This window comes from Antedon mediterranea, chromosome 8 (genome assembly GCF_964355755.1).
Source record: "Antedon mediterranea chromosome 8, ecAntMedi1.1, whole genome shotgun sequence".
Taxonomy (NCBI): Eukaryota; Metazoa; Echinodermata; class Crinoidea; order Comatulida; family Antedonidae; genus Antedon; species Antedon mediterranea.
Genome location: NC_092677.1, coordinates 962,449 through 983,322, shown reverse-complemented (window position 1 = coordinate 983,322; position 20,874 = coordinate 962,449). Strand labels below are relative to the sequence as shown.

The 20,874-nt window shown below is 35.6% G+C and overlaps 1 protein-coding gene across 1 annotated transcript in view; it reads right to left on the bottom strand.

Annotated features, from left to right (window-relative positions):
- LOC140056976 (cell adhesion molecule CEACAM8-like) overlaps positions 1 to 20,874 on the bottom strand; it is a 26,395-nt gene extending 5,521 nt beyond the window's left edge. The window contains exon 1 of the mRNA XM_072102506.1: positions 20,788 to 20,874. Within this exon, the coding sequence (XP_071958607.1) occupies positions 20,788 to 20,839 (52 nt within the window). The 5' untranslated portion in view covers positions 20,840 to 20,874. The remainder of the gene's footprint in view (positions 1 to 20,787) is intronic.

The window sequence follows — 20,874 nt, the reverse complement described above, 5'->3', positions numbered from 1 at the left end:
TTGACCGGGAAGAATTGAAATTGAGATGAAAATCTAATGTTGAAATCATAAATTGTGTTAAAAAACTCTTTATAACATCTTCCTAAGATAGAAATATGGAACAATAGCGTCGCTGTGAACACTAATGTTATCAAATCTACGTTTCGCGGTACATCTCAGATAGATAAGGTAGGTATCCAAGGCGGAGATTTGTACCGAAGTTTTTGCATTGTGCTCGCCTATGTCAGAATTAACCATAATTTATATATAGATTCGCCATATAAGTGTTAACGAGCAAGGCCTCGATGCGCATGCGGGAACAAAGAAAATGTATGCTATACATTGTTTTAGCATGCTATTTTCATAATTATTGTGTAGATTGAAATGTAAATGTAAATTAACTACAGTATTTATAATAAGGTCGCTGTGATTTTACTTCACCAAGGTATAGCTTTTTACAGCTCCTGAAATATAGGTAAAATTTGACGTTTTAATCTCGATTGATTTCTAAGTTAACACAGTGAATAAGTCAAGTTAAATCAAGTCTTGTTAAGGTGTAAGTTCTATCTCAAAGAAATATTAGAAAAAAACCAGTTTGTTTGTATATCGTTCACGTCTAGGAGTCTAAAGCCCGGTGAAAGCCAAACAATGGCTACAAAAGCCCATAGAAACGGGACTAACAAAGGAATGTAAAGAGTAAGTGCTGCACCGGCAGCCGGTGACGTAATCAACACGATGAACGGGCAAACAGTAAACAGAGAACATAGTGTAGTGAAACCAGTTTTTTTCTGAAGGCTTATCAAATACCAACAGGGAAAAGCTTTTTTTAGAGATGATCAGACCTGTATAGCCATACTTAAGAAAATCGCTGCAGAAAGTATAATTGGTGTCCAAAAAATACGGAACTTATGAAGAATTTATCTAAATAATCGAAATGATAGAGTGAAACTAATTACTAATGGACTAAACATTATAGGAATTGTAATATTACAATACATGATAAAAATTCTTACAAGATACAAGATACAAGATAACTTTATTGTCAAAATTGTTAACAATTTCGAGATATGTTTTGTACCTGAGTAGAATAAATAATACGATGTGATAACTATATAAATAAATACAAATGATACAAGTGACTATCTTGAAAAGTTTTTGTTAAATAAATTGCATGCTATGTACATTGGTGAAAATCCTTATTTGGCATACAACAACACAGAAACAACGAGAATAGTCAAAGGATATACCATTATCGGTTGCTGACGTAGAGATAGCTAGCAAGTTGAAAGCGCTATAGTATCGTGTGCGCGCGCAATCGAACATCGACTTGGAACTATAGGCTACGTACATAATAGTAAGCCAACGAGTTAACAACTACACACTACAAGTAACAATGATATAATATGGCCTTGACCTTAATAGTACGGGTTATTATGTCTTCCAGCTCGATATTTGTGCCAAAATAGATTTTCTTTTAGCTAATTTTGTTATTATTTATTTTATTTATTATTTTATGTCTTTAGGCAATGTGGCCAAGGATTACCAATAGTGAATTAATCACTGTCCTATCAGATAATATATAATCACTGTCCTATCAGATAGGTGGTAATCCCCCTGATACAGGGGCTATTGTGTGAACCAGTTCACCGGGGTAACCGCCTACTCTTTTTCAAATAATGAACTGGGTTTCTTTAAAGTACACACAGGTTATAACTGTGTACACTGGACCTACGGTTTATAGTCCTTATCCGAGAAGACTTGTTCCACCACCAGAACTAGGAGCGAGTCGGCCTCGAACCCTTGCCGATGTTGTTGTTGGTAAACGGCGTCCCTGCCTTAACCGCTCGGCCATATGACTCACTATTCTTGAGATGCTGAATCCAAAAAAGTTAGGTGCCATTTTTTTCAACCACTCTTTCAGCCGCAATTTCTATTTTAAAATGGCCGACGGTCCACACTAAAGTTGGTCATCCATGGTATCATTGGAAAGGAAATGTAATACTGATCATTTTATTCCATTACACCCATATCAATAAACGCATAGTTACATAGTAATTTATATGTTTTATATTATATTTTATATTATATTATATAATATTATCTTACAGTAATACTGAATATAAGTACGGTACTGGATTACACTTAACTTCAATGTCAAGTTTCCGAGTTATTTAAAATCAAAATAACTATATAGTCCGTGAATAAAGGTGAAATATACTGTTATAAAATCACATCTTTGTTTTACGGTGGCCTATAAGTGTCACGGCAACTTTCAAAAAATATCACGGCAACTTTCAAAAAAAGCCACGGCAATTTGAAAAAAGCCACGGCAATTTGAAAAAAGCCACGGCAAATTAAAAATAAAACATCACGGCAAATTAAAAATAAAACATCGCGACAATTTAACAAAAATACCATGGCAACTTAAAAATTAAACACCACGGCAAATTAAAAATAAAACATCGCGACAATTTAACAAAAATACCACGGCAACTTAAAAATGAAACACCACGGCAAATTAGTATTGAAACACCACGGCAAATTAGTAATGAAACACCACGGTAAATTACAGAATGTCACGGCGGAAGTGAGTTACCACGGCGGAAGTGAAACCTTTGGAATCTTCGATTTTTTTCTGAGGTAAGTAATTATTTTTGCATTGAAGTAAATATTATTATATTAATTTATTTAACTGCAGCATTTACGTGTTTATTGCACTAGGCCTAGCTATGCCTACTACTAGCCTAAGGCCTACAGTAGTAGGTAGGTCTACTGTAAAAAAAACTTGTTATATAAAAAACAGATTACTGTAAATATATTAAAACATTGTAGAATGTTATAGGGTCTAGGCCTACCTTGTAATAAGGCCTATGGTCTAGCCCGGCCTAGAAAGTTCAAGAAGAGTGCAATAAACACGTAAACTGCTGTATTTAAATAAATTAATATAATACTTACATCAATGGGATGCACAAATAATTACTTACCTCAGAAAAAATCGAAGATTCCAAAGGTTTCACTTCCGCCGTGGTAACTCACTTCCGCCGTGGCATTCTGTAATTTGCCGTGGTGTTTCATTATTAATTTGCCGTGGTGTTTCAATACTAATTTGCCGAGATGTTTAATTTTTAAGTTGCCATGGTATTTTTGTTAAATTGCCGCGATGTTTTATTTTTAATTTGCTGTGATGTTTTATTTTTAATTTGATGTGGCTTTTTTCAAATTGCCGTGGTTTTTTTCAAATTGCCGTGGCTTTTTTTGAAAAAATTGCCGTGATATTTTTTGAAAGTTGCCGTGACACTTATAGGCCACCGTATTGTTTTGTTTCGTTGGATAGCTTTTTAAATTCTAAATCTATTTTATTTTTAGTAGTCTAAACATGGAGGTATAACCTCCATGGTCTAAATTTCTGTTTTTCGGAAAAAGAAAATGCTACGGGTCATGGTATCATTTGCGTAGCGTTCAAAATAATTTGTATAACAGTGTTATTTTTGTCAAAGCGGGTACCACACAATATAAAGTCATCTGTGCACAATGCCAATGTTAATTGGCATGCCTGTCTCTTTGAACGTCAGATGAAGTGCAGCAAGCAGAATGTTTGCATTTGATATTATTATACAGTGAAAAAGTCTTAAGAAGTTTAAAAAAAAAATTTAATCAATTAGTTTTCCTCAAAAAAAGTTTACACGAAATAAAGAAAAGTCAGTGTTCTACTGCTGCCTGCGGCGGTATTGGCGTCCCATAGAAAATGTTGGCGGCCGTTTCAGTCGGCGGCCGTTTCGGTCACACACCCTGCCTTTTAGTTTAGTTTAGTTATAATGGGAAAGTTTAGGCGAATGCCTTTTAACCCCATATCAACTACCTTTACAAACTACCAATCGATATGGTAAAGAAACGAATTACGGTGTTTTTAACGTCTAAAAGTTCCCTTTGATTTTTACGTATGGTTTGTGATTATCGCAATATAAATCCAAACTACGTTGTTATTATTAAAAGTCACATAGAATAATTAATCAAACTATATTTGTTGGAAACAATATCCGCTTTCCAGCAATATTCAAATTAGTTTGAGAAAAAACGACATCTTTTAACACTCTACAACTACAGACACCTTATAAATGTGTATGTAACGATTTCAGTTATTGAATTCCCTTTTATAAATGTGTATTTAATTTTGTTACTTTTACTGCATTTCTCAGTTATAGGCCTATTTATAAAAAATTCAGTGGTTTTTTTTTTAAGAGCGAAGTGCGACCGGCTTCGACCACACACCGGTAGGATGGAATCGGCTTTCAGTCATCGGTGCGTTTTGAATTATTATTTTTATTTTATTGTTCTCGGGCATGATCCCATTGTATCTGTTTGTTGTTCGTATTTGTATTCTTATGAATAGCATATGCCACCGATTTAATTGTATATTCAATAAATTATGTTATCATCTGAAACGGTGGAAGATTATTCGACTAATTATACACAGTATATGTGAGCTGTTTTCTATCCTGTCTTCATGGTCACACAAATATGCAATATATATAATATAAGAATGTGTACATAAATTAATTTATATATATATATATATAAACACATTAGGCAATGAACATTAATTCGAAACCGCCCGGTGATATACTGAAATTTAATTAATTAATTTGAAACGATAAAGATGAGGACATCTGTGAGAATGAGAAAAAGTCGCCCCAACCGAGACTCGAACTCGGACCGCCTGCTTGATATGCAGATGTCCTAACCATTAGACCACTGGGGCTTTCATGGTATTGTTCAAACTCGATTGGATAGCGACTCTTTAACATTCTCGGCGTGGTACGGCGGAACAGCACTAGTCCTCAGTTGTACGCACGCGCACCAGAGATCAAATTGATACGCCCTCATCTTTCAGTATTTTTATTCACGAGGCGGGATCTCCGAAGAGATACTTTTATATATATAAACACATTAGGCAATGAACATTAATTCGAAACCGCCCGGTGATATACTGAAATTTAATTAATTAATTTGAAACGATAAAGATGAGGAAATCTGTGAGAATGAGAAAAAGTCGCCCCAACCGAGACTCGAACTTGGACCGCTTGCTTGATATGCAGTTGCCCTAACCATTAGACCACTGGGGCTTTCATGGTATTGTTCAAACTCGATTGGATAGCGACTCTTTAACATTCTCGGCGTGGTACGGCGTAGACTTGCCCCAAGTCTGTATTATCTTTTTTTTTATTTATTTGATTTATTTCGACCGCGATTTTTGTATCCAAAATCAAGTAGTATACGTATGAAACGCCATATGTGCCAAAATATTTATCTTTTTACTAATATTCAGACAAAAGTCCGTCTGGAACCCAGACTAGGTACGGCGGAACAGCACTAGTCCTCAGTTGTACACACGCGCAACAGAGATCAAATTGATACGCCCTCATCTTATCGTATTTTTATTCACGTAATATATTATAATTGTAATGTATTATATTGTAGTATTCATATATATATATATATATATATATATATATATAAATCAAAGAGCTGCATAGGCAGGATATAGAAAAAAATCAAGATCAAATAAGTTAAAACTGCCTCAATATAGATTTATTTTAACGACATGTTTCGGGCATAGCCCATCATCAGGTGAAAAGAATTGTAACAAAGGGTAACACATAGCTTTTGGAGGCGTGCCTTTATAACTATGCCTTTTGTTTGTTAACATCTTTGATTGGCTGATTTGTTTTATTATGTAATTTTGTGACTTATATATGTTACCCTTTGTTACAATTCTCTTCACCTGATGATGGGCTATGCCCGAAACATGTCGTTTAAATAAATCTATATTGAGGCAGTTTTAACTTATTTGATCTTGATTTTTTTATATATATATATATAGGCTTACAACATGCAACCACGCTATTGGCAGGAAACATAGACACCACTGCACTGGATATAAATAAAACTACATTAACTAGCAGATAAGACAAATCTAGATTACTTTTCAAAGTTACGTTTCTGCTGTAGTAGTTGTATGAACTTGCTCGAATAAAAGGTACTAAAATCAATGACTTTACCTCCAAGATCAAACAACATGTTTGCGTCGCAACTAATTTACCTGCAAAGCAAATGGTTGTTTGATCTTGTTTTTTACTTGCAATGCGAAAACCGGGCATATCGAGGATCTTGATAGTTAAACTTAACTTATACTAAAGTATTTTCACGCACTGAAATTGTTATTATAACCAGATGAATGTTACCAACATTTGAATGAATTGTAAAACCAATAAGAAAAACCGTATTTATCTTAATACGAAGGAGACATTTTTCATTGTACATTTAAAAACAATTTATTTACATATTGGAAAATTATGACAATAAACAAAGGAAAATCGAATAGATATTAGTAAAACTGTATTCAGAATTTTAAAAAAAGCTATCCTACGATACCAAACAGTAAAGTATTTGAGAAAATTAAAATGTTGACCGTTTGACCTTTATGGATGACCCTTGTGGATGACAAAGTTCAGTGTGGAATGTCGGCCATTTTGAAATACAAAATAGCGGCTGAAGGAGTGGTCGAAAAAAATGGCACCTAACTTTTTTTAATTCAGCAACACAAGAATAACAAAGTTAGTCAATAAAATCTATCTTGGCACAAATATCGAGCTGGAGCTAGTTTTCCTTACATATGTGACTGTACTAAAAGTATCGTGCACGCGCGCAGCAAATAACAATATTGTCTTGAACTATTACGTACATTAAACCAACGAGTTCACAATGCAAATATCGCGCGCACGAGCAGCAAAATGGTAATAATCCAACGCGTTAACAACGACCCTAACAGACGTATCGTGAACACACAAGTGTTGGAACAACTCAATACAATGTATATAAATACATTAACATTAACTCGATCAAAATTGTTTGGGCCTAGCAATAAATTTGATATGATTTTTTTTTTACATTTGTGGGCGAAAAAGTCTCTCTTTTTTAAAACATTTGTGGGCGTTATCACATTTTGTGGGCGATGGTTGTTTTCACATTTCTGGGCGCTGTTTTCACATTTGAGGGTGATGCGTTTTTTACATTTGTGGTTTTTTTTCACATTTGTGGGTGATGCGTCTTCACATTTTGTGGTTGTTTTCACATTTGTGGGTGATACGTTTTCACATTTGTGGTTATTTTCACATTTGTGGTTATTTCCACATTTGTGGGCGTTTTCACATTTGTGGGTTCAACACACATACCACTCAAAAGTACTCAGGGCGCATTTAAAAAATAAAATACAAATCATACAAATTCCTGACAAATAAAATGCAATTTCTTTGGAGGGTCCCCATCCGTTCTCGTTCTGTCGCGGTCCCGGACCCCTACCTAGGTGACCAAACAAAAGAGCAGGATACACATTTGCCTTGCCACAAGCGACCGGGTGCTCAGAGATGTAATATATTCATATTAGCAATTTAACGACTGGATTGGAGACTAAAGGGTCTTTCACACCTGTTCCGGCACGGTTCCGGTCCGGCGCCGGAAAATCCAATCGAACGCCAATGTTTCGTTTTCACGCGGCTACGCGCATATCGATTGGCGCATAGCCGCGTGAAAACGAAACATTGATGTTCGATTCGCCGGACCGGAACCGTGCCGGAACAGGTGTGAAAGACCCTTAATAAAGGAGTTCTACAAGATGGCTGAACATTAGCACATGGTCTGATTTCTTAGTGAAATACTTAGTGTAATCATTCATTCCCAGAGCACAATATATAACATTGGCGACGAGAATTGTGGATAAGTGAACTCCGTGAATATTATAAGTAAGCAATAATGTCTAAATTTGACATATCGGTGGAGTATTTTGATCCAACCATACAAGAATGGGCGAGATGGTGGATCGCCAGGTTTGATAACTACTTAGGGGCGGCGAACGTGACTGTTGACGTAAGGAAGAGAGCACTACTGCTACACTTCATTGGCCCAGGTAACTTTAACACATTTGAAATGCTACCAAATAAAGGTACGACATACGTACAGGCAAAAGAAGCTTTGAAAAATTACTTCTTACCATCATCGAACAGTGAATTTAAAAGATCGAAATTTAGAAAGTTACAGCAAAAAAAAAGGTGAGAGCATTGACGTGTATCACATTAGACTACGTGAACAAGCTCATAAGTGTGATTTCCATGATATTAGTGGAGAGATTAAATCACATATTATTCAATCGACAACAGATTCTAAGCTAAGAAAATTTGGTTTGAAAACGGGTGGATGTACATTAGATGAGTTACTTCTACATGGTAGGACAAATGAACTAACAACTAAACAATCTAATGAAATGGAGAACGGTGATAATACTAGTAGTAGTATGCCTAGTCGTAGTGGCGAGACTAAGGCAGATCATTCAGTTAATAAAATAACTCAATCGAAGCAATGTAATAAGTGTGGTTCTACACCAGGCCATACCGCTTCACAGTGTCCAGCTAGCAATAGAATATGCTATCGTTGTTCAAGAGTAGGACATTACGCAGCACAGTGTTATTAGTCTGGTAGTTGAAGGGTTGAACCGGGAAAAAAATGGTACAAAGCAAATTTTTACATCGTTGGAAGCGCAATTTTATGGAGAATAACATATCCAAAATCGACAAAAATCCAACTTGGGGAAAATTTTTTAGACGCGTTTTACTTTTATTTTGTCAATTTACTTAAAAAACCACTCTTACAGTCATTATGATCGTATCTTGGAAACCGCTAACTGCAGAGTCTTTAATTTGGTCTCTAATTGTTTGTTATGTACATATTTCTATTTGCTCTTATGACAACAAAAAATGGCGGGAAAGTTTATTTCTTGACATCTTGACCTTTGACCTCATATTTCGATATCTCAATAAATACTGGGTGTACAAATTTAAAATTTGTCTTAAATTGTTCGTAAAGTGAACATTTCTATTCATACTAATGACAAGTTTTTAAAATAAACGACATTAAAGAGATCATTTTGAAACCATAAACAATTTAGATGGAAGATGGAACATTTTGTAATAAAATCGACTTAATTATAAAATTAGGCCATACCATTCTTTTTTACTAGTCTTCATCTGATTCATCAACAACCAATTCCTCTGAATTTTTACAACTGTCCCCTCTGCAATCTCCACATGATGTTACGCATTTCAGTCCATTTTTACGACATGAACATAAATTTGTACCACATGGGTTGTTGGATGATAATTTGCACTTGCAACGAACAAACTTTAGTAATGTGTCTGGTGCTGCAGCAGAATCTGTCATGATTGGAGTTAGATGGGTTCCTTCGCATTTCCAACCCCATTGTAAAGGGTCCAAGTCAGTATTTAGTTTTGACCACACAAGTATCTGTAAATGTACCCGCAGGCTATGGAAATATGCTGCTCTCTCTGTAGGTGGAAGTTTTTGAGGCTCAATAGACGATTTTGATGCTATCATTTCCATAAATTTCACATACCGTAAGTTGTTTAAAGATTCACAGTTTTTGCCACCGTAGATTATTTTGAATACTTCAAGTCCAGCTTTTCCAATATCTTCTACTGTTGCACTCTCATCACTAATTGACTTAGATAACTGTTGTAATTCCTTGGAACTACGGATTTTCTTCAGAAGACTAGTTTTTCCTTGGCCAAATATGGCAGATGTTGTATCGCAGCCACTCCAAGCATGAGCGAATAACAAATGTGATGTTACATCATTGCCAGTATTCTTGACAAGATCAAGAATTTTCCACAACTTTAGTTCTTTATTATATGACTGTTTCGCTTCAGAATGGAAGTATATATCTGCCATAGTTGGGTTAAAGTGGTACATCAGCAACACAAGCACGTCTGTGTCATCGGCTACCACATCAACAGTTTGCCCTTGCCGTGCGTACTCTAGAGCAAATGAAACAATCATTGTATCAGCATCTCCGGTACTTGTATGAACTACATGCCCATCTTTTTTGAGGTAGCAGCTTAACAATTCAATGAATTGACATTTATTTTTCTCGTTCGATAGAAATATGTGCTGATTACGATGTGCTTGCATTAATTCATTCAGTTGAATATCGGCGGATGTTCTTCCAACACGCCTTTGATGCTCATGGTCTTTTATTGATGGTCCCTTTTCATACCCATCGAACACAATGCATGAATCTCCACATTTTTTACGCATCTCCATACTGCATGGCTATATCTTTATATGTTGCCCCTTTTGCCCATTTAAATCTGTGTACAAGAGCTCCTCCATCTAAAACATACATTGTATGTTGGTTTCGTGTAAGTGATTGTGTATCTTTTATAAGTACATTTCCTAGTTGTGCCTTGTTTGGTTTCCTCATGAAATTGTCCTTAAAGAGAGAAGTTGGAACAGTTGTAAGTTCATATTTAAAATATGAGGTCATGTCCTCCTCTCTTTGCACTATTGCTATCAATCGAGTGAAGAGTACTGTTGGATTGATGTGAACTGTCTGCTTATCCAATTTGATTCCTGGTTGCAGGTGATCTAAAGAATGCACTTGCTCGCTACGTTTAATCGATGCCTCTACTACAACCACATTATCTAATTTTTTAAGAATTCTCTGTCCTATTTCCTCAGTTCTGTCACAATTTATACCATCACCATCAGTTGAAATTAATCCAGATGACAATGATCTTAATGTGTGTACATTTGAATTAAAGGGCTGATGGTGAGTGAACCACTCCTGGATACTCAGAAGGTCTTTATAATCCCGATTTCGTCGTGAGGTACTCATTTCAATATGTTGCTCACTTGTCCTATGCTTCAATTTGGTCATTGTTGTCATGGCATCATGCACCCCAGCACATTTGTGCATGCTGTATATCCATTGCAAGTGAGCAGTTTCAGTCATGCCTCTACCTCTTGTTAGTCCTCCTCTGCTCTTTATGGATCTCATTATTACTTGTTCTATAGTCAGGTCAGTCCATATACCTGCCCAAAATCTATCAGATCTGCGAACAGTATGACATCCATGCTCAGCAAAGCATTGATGAAGCCAAGGATATTCATTGGGTAATTCTAACATTAATTGAAGGTACAGTCGGGAACTTTTTGCATAGTTAATATGACCAGTTGCAGCAAATAAATTCATCATCTTGCCCACTGCTACAAGATGCAAGTTCCAGTTTCCAGTTCTTTCCGATCGGATAAATAGCTTGAGTATTTCAACATACTCTATATATTGCAACCATAGCTTTGCTGTCCTTGATTCAGCAAGTTCATCTTTAAATTTTCTCATAGCTTCGTCTAACTTCATCAACTCATATGAATCAGCAGATTCGCCAATAGGTATTACCTTATCCATTATGCCAGTATACAATACACGTAGCTTTTCAACATCATCGATGGTTACTTTTCCGTCAGTTGGCATTACTTCATCAATATCAATAGTTGATTGAATTGATTCTTCATTTCCTAATTCATCATCATCTTGAATGTCAACATTTACATTATATTCAACATTACTGTCATCATTTTGGATATTGGCATCATGAGAAGTGAATGGTAGGTCATATATCTCATCAGTTTCTATCTCCTCAACTTCCTGCAGTGGGTATCCAGAGTTGGATTTCAAAACGGTCTGCATTAGTATATTCACTAATGCTGCCTCAACCAGGAAATGTCCGCGTAATGCCCTGGAAACGGCTTTCCCAGACATAATGTGGAGAACAGCATTAGAGCCATATACTTTTTCCATAGCTTCTTCTAATCCAGAGTCCTTCATCATCGATCCCAAAAAGCTCATCATGAGGTGAAAACCTCCTAGCCTACAAACTATTTTCATAGATTTAGACTGAATGATGTCAACAGCTTTAAGCCACAGCGGTTGGTCGAACGTTATACATGGGGTCTGTATGTGTAATGCCCGTGCTTGATTTTCTATGTATAACAAAGTTGAATATATGCACGTCTCATCTGTGGGATTTAAGTCAATAATTGGTAACATCAGCACCTCGGATTTTGCTGTGGAATTTGTAGAAAACAAAGTTTGCATAAATCCCGACCAATTCGGTCTCGGCTTTGTTGCGTTGGTGAACATCCATCCAGAATGCCAGAGTAAGTTAGAATAAAGTTCTGGTGGCAATGTATATGGAGTTTGTAAATGAAGAAGAGGTTTAAATGTGATTGAAGCCAGTCCTTGTTTCTGTACACCGTTGAACTGGTATATTGGCACACCCTTGTTATTGGTCAAGTCATTTACTTTCATCCGATTTTGTCTACATATTTGTCGTGACTTTGATGTAAGTAATCTTCCACTGCTTGGGGTTGACACAGCTATGATGCCCATACCATGAAATGTCCCTTGTCCATCTAGTGTCGCTACGTTATGGTCAACATTATCACCAACATTATCACCAACCCATTGCGTGAATGTTCCAGGAAAGTATTCTGAAAGTAGGTTTTCCATTGATTCACTTTGAATTACAGATTGCTTATATCTGGTTACCTCATCAGAACTAATTGAGAATCCTAATCTTGAAAGTTCATTTATTAGCCATTTCGATCCAAATACATGATCCATCTCCACACCTAATCCAAATAAAGTTGGGGTTATAACCGTTCTTGGACGGGCTGCCTGCACAATAGTATGACCGATGGTGTTCTGCTTCAGTTCTGATGGAATCAAATATTTCAAAAAAGTTTGTAATTGACGGGGTATCCAGATTTTGCCTCGTTCAATATTGCCGATGTCTTCATTCATGGGATATGATTCAGTGTTGTATTTACTTTCTCTTATTTCTGCTCGTAAGATATTTGCTGCAGCACATACAATTCGCTCTGATTCATCTTCAATGTTTTGTTTTCTCTCCGAGTACCATTTCTCATTAAGTATGTACTTTGCCATGTTTTTGAAACAAACAATATTCCCACGTCCTTCAACCTCCGCAAAGAAAATAAATTGTTTGTAACGTTCTTCTAGCTTTTGTTTTAGTCTTTTAACTGAGTATATTATAGACTCTTCAGCTAACTCTCTCATCTTTGTGTGTAATTCTGTAAGACTGTAGAGTTCTGCACCAGCGTCTAATTCCAGCCACTGGCACAGTTTTTCAAAACATTGCAGCATTTCTTGGTGTTCATGCCTTCCTTGCTGCTTTTTTACATCGTCTTTGATGAGAGCTCTTTCTTTAGCATATAACGTGAAAAACAATCATGATGATAAACAGCTTCTGCTGCAACTAGATCTATACATCCATGCAGACGCTTTTCAATTTCAGAAGCCCAAGAGTCTGCTCGTGCTGCGCATTTCTCCAAAAGTCTACCACGAATCGGTAATGTTGTAACAATATGTACACGTGGTGTTCTATTTGGATGCCTAGTATCAACTGTGGTGGATTTCCCGCACAAAAAACAATCTCTCTTCCAGTTGAATGGTAAATCATTAGATCGTAGCCTTTTCACACTTGAAACATCATCCTCACATTCTTCATCACGCCAAACTGGAACTCTTTCATTTGTAAATTTTCCACGACATTTCTTATGAACTAATACTTTACCAATTGGTGTGGACTTGGCACATTCAGTTAAATAATTTAACAAATCTAAATGTCCACGTTTTTTACTGAACTCAATCATGGTGAGAATTTCCTTTCTTGTTACATTGACTGGCACAACATCATACTCAAAGCCAAGTGTACATATCACACAATGGTCTTCATTAAAGTTGTTATAGACATTAATATTTTCCATCTTTGACTTTTGTATTGATATCAAAAATTATTCTCACTGCTGTAGACCTATGATGTGTCTGATCTTTTAGGCTCTACCAATATCTAAATGTAGCTTAACTAGACATTTTACACAAATTATATATATAAAATATATAACTTAAACTGCTAATTAGATATTAATAAATAATATTATTCATAAGATTTTGTTTAATACCGAAAACATCCTAACTAACATAAAAAACCATGCTCAAAAAAGTTTTTCAGAAAATGAATAATTTAAAAAACCTAAATGTATATTAACTTTTTTGATTGGCCTAATAGATGAAGTTTGCATACAAAATACTAAATACACCAATCAGAATTAAGCTTACATTGCTAGCTAGGCAATGCCCTTAGGTTAAATAAAGGTCACAGATTTACACTGTGTGTGTGTGATGATTGTGTGTGGTAAATCAGATTTCTTATTTTAACTTTGTAAGTAGGCTATAACTACAAACCTGAACACAAAATGTTTGAAGATTGGTAAACAAATAATCATTTTATTAATATTTGTAGACATTTTAGGCAATGTACAATATAGTAAATAATTTGAGTAAAACTAATTGCTACTTGACACTCCTAGCCTAGGTAGGCCTAGGCCCTAGGCCTAGTCACTGACTGTGCTAGATAAGGCTGGCAATGCATTTCAGGTCCCTGTGTTAATTACTAGGCCCGTAGAGGAGGCAGTAGAAAAACGTAACTAAAATGTTTTCCCCAAGCTGGATTTTTGTCGATTTTGGATATGTTGTTCTCCATAAAATTGCGCTTCTAATGATGTAAAAAAATTTGCTTTGTACCATTTTCTTCCGGGTAGGGCCTATATTGTTGGTTCAACTACCAGACTATATTCAAAGAGTACACACAAGGGAAATTCTTCACGTGGTAGAAACAACCAGAGATATAACGACCAAGGTTCACGCGGTGGTAATAGAAGACGCGGTAATCAAACAGGAAGTACACGAGCACGAGCTAGACGTGTCAATCAAACAGAACGAGGGTTCTCAGATGATAGCGACAGTGATCATTCAATGTTTGTATTAAGTAATAATAAGATAGATAGAAGTCATTTCAAAACCATTTTAAACGTAAATGATGTTAATCTTGAAATGCTAATTGATACTCAAGCTGATGATACTATAATGTCTATTGATACCTACAACAAATATTTTAGTCATTATTAAAATTGACCCAGATGTTATTCCTCTTAGAACATACAGTGGTGAGAAACTTAAGTTAATTGGAAAAATTAAGTGTAAAGTTGTTGACAAACAAAATGTCATACACTATCTGAGTGCTAACGTAGCTGACTATAAAGCTAAACCGACTTTACTTGGTGTAGATTGGCTTAATGTGGTTAAACTAGACTGGTCAAAAATAACCCAAAACTTAAATTCCAGAAATGTAAATAGTCTGCAAAAAGATAAAGGTGTAAATTTGTGAGATAATTCTCAGTTACAGGCAGTGTTAAAAGAACATGCACAATTGTTTGAGTCTAATAAGAAAGGTATTACAGGAGAAAAAGTTCATATTAACATGAAACAAAATGTTCAACCCATATATTGTAAAGCTAGATTTGTACCATATGCAATGAAATCTAAAGTAGAAAGAGAGTTGGTTAGATTAGAAAATGAACATGTACTAACGAAAGTAGAAAAATCAAATTGGGCATCACCTATAGTAGTGGTTCCTAAATCCGACGGTACTGTTAGAATTTGTGGGGACTATAGTGTTACCATAAACCAACATGTAACAGATGAAGAATACAGCTTACCCAGTGCTGATGATTTGTACTCTGAACTTTCAGGAAAACGTGTATTTACAAAGCTTGACTTATCACATGCGTACACACAGTTGAATATTGACGAAGAGAGTAAAGAGTTTGTAACTATAAACACACACAAAGGTCTGTATTCGTTTAACAAACTGCCGTATGGAATTAAACCTGCATCAAAGCTGTTCCAAAAACAAATGGATAAGATGTTAACAGGGATTGAATGTTGCTTATGCAATCAAGATGATGTTTTGATCCATACGAAAACCGAAGCCGAGAACTTAAGAGTATTAGAGACTGTATTTAAACGTTTCAAAGACAACAATGTAAAACTAAAAACTTCCAAGTGCAAATTTTTGGAAAGCGAAGTAGTGTATTTGGGATTGCGAGTCGACAAACATGGTATATCTCCGGTTGATAGCAAAATCAAACCGATTAAAGAGGCTCCGCAGCCACAAAACACCAAACAACTAAGATCCTTCCTAGGGATGGTGCAGTTCTATTCGAAATTCTTACAGAACTTATCTACAGTATTGAAACCATTAAATACACTGTTGAAAGATGACGTAGAGTGGGAATGGACAGCGGATCACCAAAACGCATTTGACTGGTGTAAGAAACAACTAACTTCAGATTTGTATTTAACACATTATGATGTAAAGCGACCATTAATTTTGTGTACTGATGCTAGTCCTTATGGCATAGGTGCTGTTATTTCGCACATAATGGATGATAATACAGAGAGACCCATTCATTACGCATCGCGAACGCTAACAAAGAGTGAACAAGGTTATGCACAGCTCGAGAAGGAAGCGTTATCAATTATTTATGGAATCAAGCGCTTTAACAAGTATCTCATAGGTCGAAAATTTATGATTCGTACGGACCACAAACCATTAACTAAGATACTAGGTCCAACCACCGAGGTGTCGGTAGTGGCAGCTAGTAGAATCCAACGGTGGGCGTTACTACTTAACGAATACAACTACGAAATAGAATACATACGTTCAGAGGATAACGCAGTGGCAGACGCATTATCGCGCTTACCGCATAAAGAAGAAACCCAACAACTTGAACATGCGATCTACAGTATCAGTATTGATGAAGACTTTCCAATCAAAGCAGATGAAATTGAACGAAAGACTATTAAAGATGAAACTTTAAGTAAGGTACTTAATTATGTAAAGCAAGGATGGCCTAATGAGGCTGCAGGTAAACTTCTAAGTGAAAATAATAGTTTGAAACCATTTGTACAGAGAAAGCTTGAGCTAACATGTGTTGGAAATTGCCTATTATGGGGTCCTAGAGTTATTATTCCTACTGAATTACGAGATAAAATGCTAACAGAATTACATTGGGAACACCCTGGAATTTGCCAGATGAAGGCAATTGCCCGATCATACCTGTGGTGGCCTAAGCTTGATCTAGATATTGAGAATATGGTTAAGAGTTGTAATCCATGCCAAAGTGTTAGGAGTAGTTTACCTACCACACCACTTATTCCTTGGAAATGGCCAGACCATTCCAGAGAATTCACATTGATTTTTGTGAGAAGGATAAAGATAATTTCTTAGTGTTAATTGATAGTCACTCAAAGTGGTTAGAGGTAGTTCATATGAAAACAACCACTAGTACTAGAACCATTGAGGAACTAAAACTAATATTTGCACGTTTCGGTTTACCCGAGGAAATTGTTTGTGATAACGGTCCTCAGTTTGCAAGTACAGACTTTAAAATATTTTGCCAAAATAATGGTATTGCATTAACGTTTTCACCTGTTTATCATGCACCCACAAATGGGGCTGCCGAAAGATCGGTTAGAGTAATTAAAGAGGCGTTAACAAAACAAGTGATGAAGGCAAAAAAGATAATATCAAAGTTAGACTAGCTAACTTTTTATTCAGATACAGAATGACACCTCATACAACTACTAAGTGTACACCATCTGAATTATTTCTGAAAAGAAATTTAAGAACAAGACTGTCATTAGTAAATCCTAGTTTAGCAGAACGAATAGAATGTAAACAATATAGCCAAAAACTACATAAAGATCCTAAAACACAATCAGAAAGAATCTTTTCAGTGTCAGACAAAGTAAAAGTGAAAAACATGAGAACACAAGGTAAAGGACAAGATAAATGGCTAAATGGCATAGTAATAAAGGTATTAGGTCCAAGAAAGTATGAAGTTAAAATAGGACGATTGGTTAAAATAATACATCCTACTCACATGATGTTGGATACCACATCTGATGTAAACAGAGAGAAAGGAAAAGGGAAATAAGATGTAATCATTATATAGTTAATTTAAATATAGAAGATCTTGTTTTTGTTATATGCATTATGTTTATTGTTACTTAGTTTTAGAATGTTATATTAGATAGCCATACTATAATTAATACTGTATTTTACAAAACCAATACCTGTATCACTTGACTCAATTTTAAAAGAAGGAAGTAATGTAATATATTCATATTAGCAATTTAACGACTGGATTGGAGACTAATAAAGGAGTTCTACAAGATGGCTGAACATTAGCACATGGTCTGATTTCTTAGTGAAATACTTAGTGTAATCATTCATTCCCAGAGCACAATATATAACAAGAGACAACAACCAAGACAGAGGCACCCCAAAGATAATGATGGCCAGGAAAAACTATACCTCATGATTTCCATATGCCTTAATGAATAAATGTGTTTTTAATAATTTTTTTAACGTATCAACTGTTTTGCAAAATCTTATAGAGCTCGATAGAGCATTCCATACAGGAGCACTAACGCTCTATTTCCCTATGAGTGGTGAGACTTGGCTGATGTAGAAGCAGCGTATCACTAGAACGCATATTACGTTCGTAAACATAGGCCTACAGCCTCAGCATGTCAGAAATAATATTCAAGAGCCATGCCATTTATAGACTTAAAAACAACGAGTAATATTTTAAAAACAATGCGGTACCTAACAGGAAGCCATGTGTCCATAATCTTGGTAATTTTTTAAAAACTCGTGCCGCTGTATTTTGGATCAGCTGAAGCCTGTGGAGTTGTTTTTGTGGTAGCCCATGTACCAATGAGTTTCCCATATCCAGTCGTGAAGTGACAAAAGCATGAACAAGTTGTTTAGCTGCTGCCTCATTAATAAACTTGCGAATCCTTCGGATGTTTCGTAAGTGAAAAGACGACGTAGAAATAGTTTTTGAGATATGAGGAATCATAGTCATACCCGCATCCATTTCAACCCCAAGATTTCTAACCTGCCTAGCCGGGTCTATTTGGGTTTCACCAATGTAAATAAAACTTGGTGTCAGTTTTTAGTCGTGTGGACGCGACTATATAGTTCACTATGTCGGTCGGTCGGTCTGTCTGTCGGTCTGTCTGTCGGTCCGGTATCACTATGCGTTTTATCGCTTTCTGACCTTATCTTGATATCAGTTTAATCTAGCTAAGTCAATTTTTCACAGTAGATATTCCTTATAACCAGGAATCGATGTGGTTATGTTTTCACGGTGCGCAATAAAAAATTACTCGGTGTACGCACGATTTAACGAAATCACGTTTGTAATCATATCTTCACAACCATGAATCACAATTAAATAAAATTTGGTACTCATAAATTTCGGGCATAAATCATCATATGGCAATACAATTACGTGCGTAGCGCATGTAACGCATGCGTACGCGCGCTTAAAATTTTCAAAATTTATTTTCGATGAAATAAGAGTACGTTTCAGGCAATTTTAAACGTTTACAAAATTGCCATGAGTGCGTTAAAATGTTATTGCGCACTCTTTTTGCCCGATTTCTGTTTTCTTGACTTACTTTTTAACTTGAAATTACGTTATACGAGCACGTCAAAAGTGACAGGCTACGCACGTGTAAATTAAAAAAATATAAATGTTTTTAAACATTTCAACATTTTTAAACATGTTTAAACAAGTAATTTCGGTCAGTTGGTAGGTTGGTCGGTCGGTCGGTAAACACTAATGAGCACGCGACTGCAGCCATCTATATGGCCTTGTTTTAACTGCTGCTTTGATCCAAAGAGAATATATTCTGTTTTTTCATCGTTTAATTTAAGAAAGTTGTTTTTCATCAATTCATAGATACAATGTTAGAGCAATTCCAAAGAAATGTCACTGTGTGTCATTGTAGGTTTAAAAGAAATATAAAGCTGAGTATCATCAGCGTAAACATGATAGTACAGATCATATTTACTAATGATATCCCGTATCGGATGTAAATAAATTGTGAACCATTGCGGCCCAAGAACAGATCCTTGTGGTACCGAAAATTTTAAAAAGAAGCTTTTGAGATAGCATCACCAATACATACGTGTTGAGGTCGTTTTTCCAAATATGACCGACACCAATCAAGTGCATTTCCTTCAATACCAATATAAGTACTGAGTCTATTTAACAACACAGAATGGTCAACCGTATCAAATGCTGCACTTAAATATAATTATACTAGAGCAGTTAACTTTCCATCATCCATCGCACGTAGGATATCGTTAATTACACGAAGTAATGCCGTTCCAGTACTATGATGCACTTTGTAGGCAGATTGATACGGATCAAGTAGGTTATGGTTTTGTACATGCGACAAAATCCGTTTAGAAACAACCTTCTCAATTATTTTTCCTAAAAAAACTAATATTCGAGATAGGTCTGTAGTTTTTCAGGATCTCGGGATCTAGACCTATTTTTTTCAATGTGGGTCGAACATGAGTGACTTTAAGAGACTCTGGGAAAGAACCACTTTCAAGAAACATATTTACAATATGTGTGATTAATGGAATAAATGCAGAAGTACATTTCTTTATCAGTGAAGTTGGTACCGGGTCAAGTGCACACGATTTTGAGGGAAAATTTTTGACAATATTTAAAATTTCCTCCTCGCTTGCAGGTTCGAACTGAGAAAACTGTATGGACCTAGTTAAATCATAAGATATAGTACATTTATCAGAAGCAGTTGTAACTTCTGCAGTATTTTCATTTTCTAGTGAATCAAGAATTGATTTAATTTTATTTATAAAAAACAAAGAAAATATTTCAGCAAGAGCTTCATCTGACAGACGAAGGAAGGACTGATGATTTGGAGCGATGTAAAGTTTATTTACTAAATCGAAAAGTTTCTAACCATGATTTATGGTTAGGTTGGCAAGGACCGACGCAACGAACGTAAAACTGTGATTGGTCAAAATTGTGATTGGTCAACTTAGTTGGGCAAAATGACCGCTTATTGATTGAACTAGTAAAACATGTTTAATTCCATAAAAATCCCAATAAACTATTATGATTGGAAGATTAAGCAAGACCTACCTGTTGAAGTTAAACCAATTAAAGCAATAAATCCTTGGTTTCCGTTTAACATTTTGATCACTAATGTACGTTTAATGGATTGAGAAG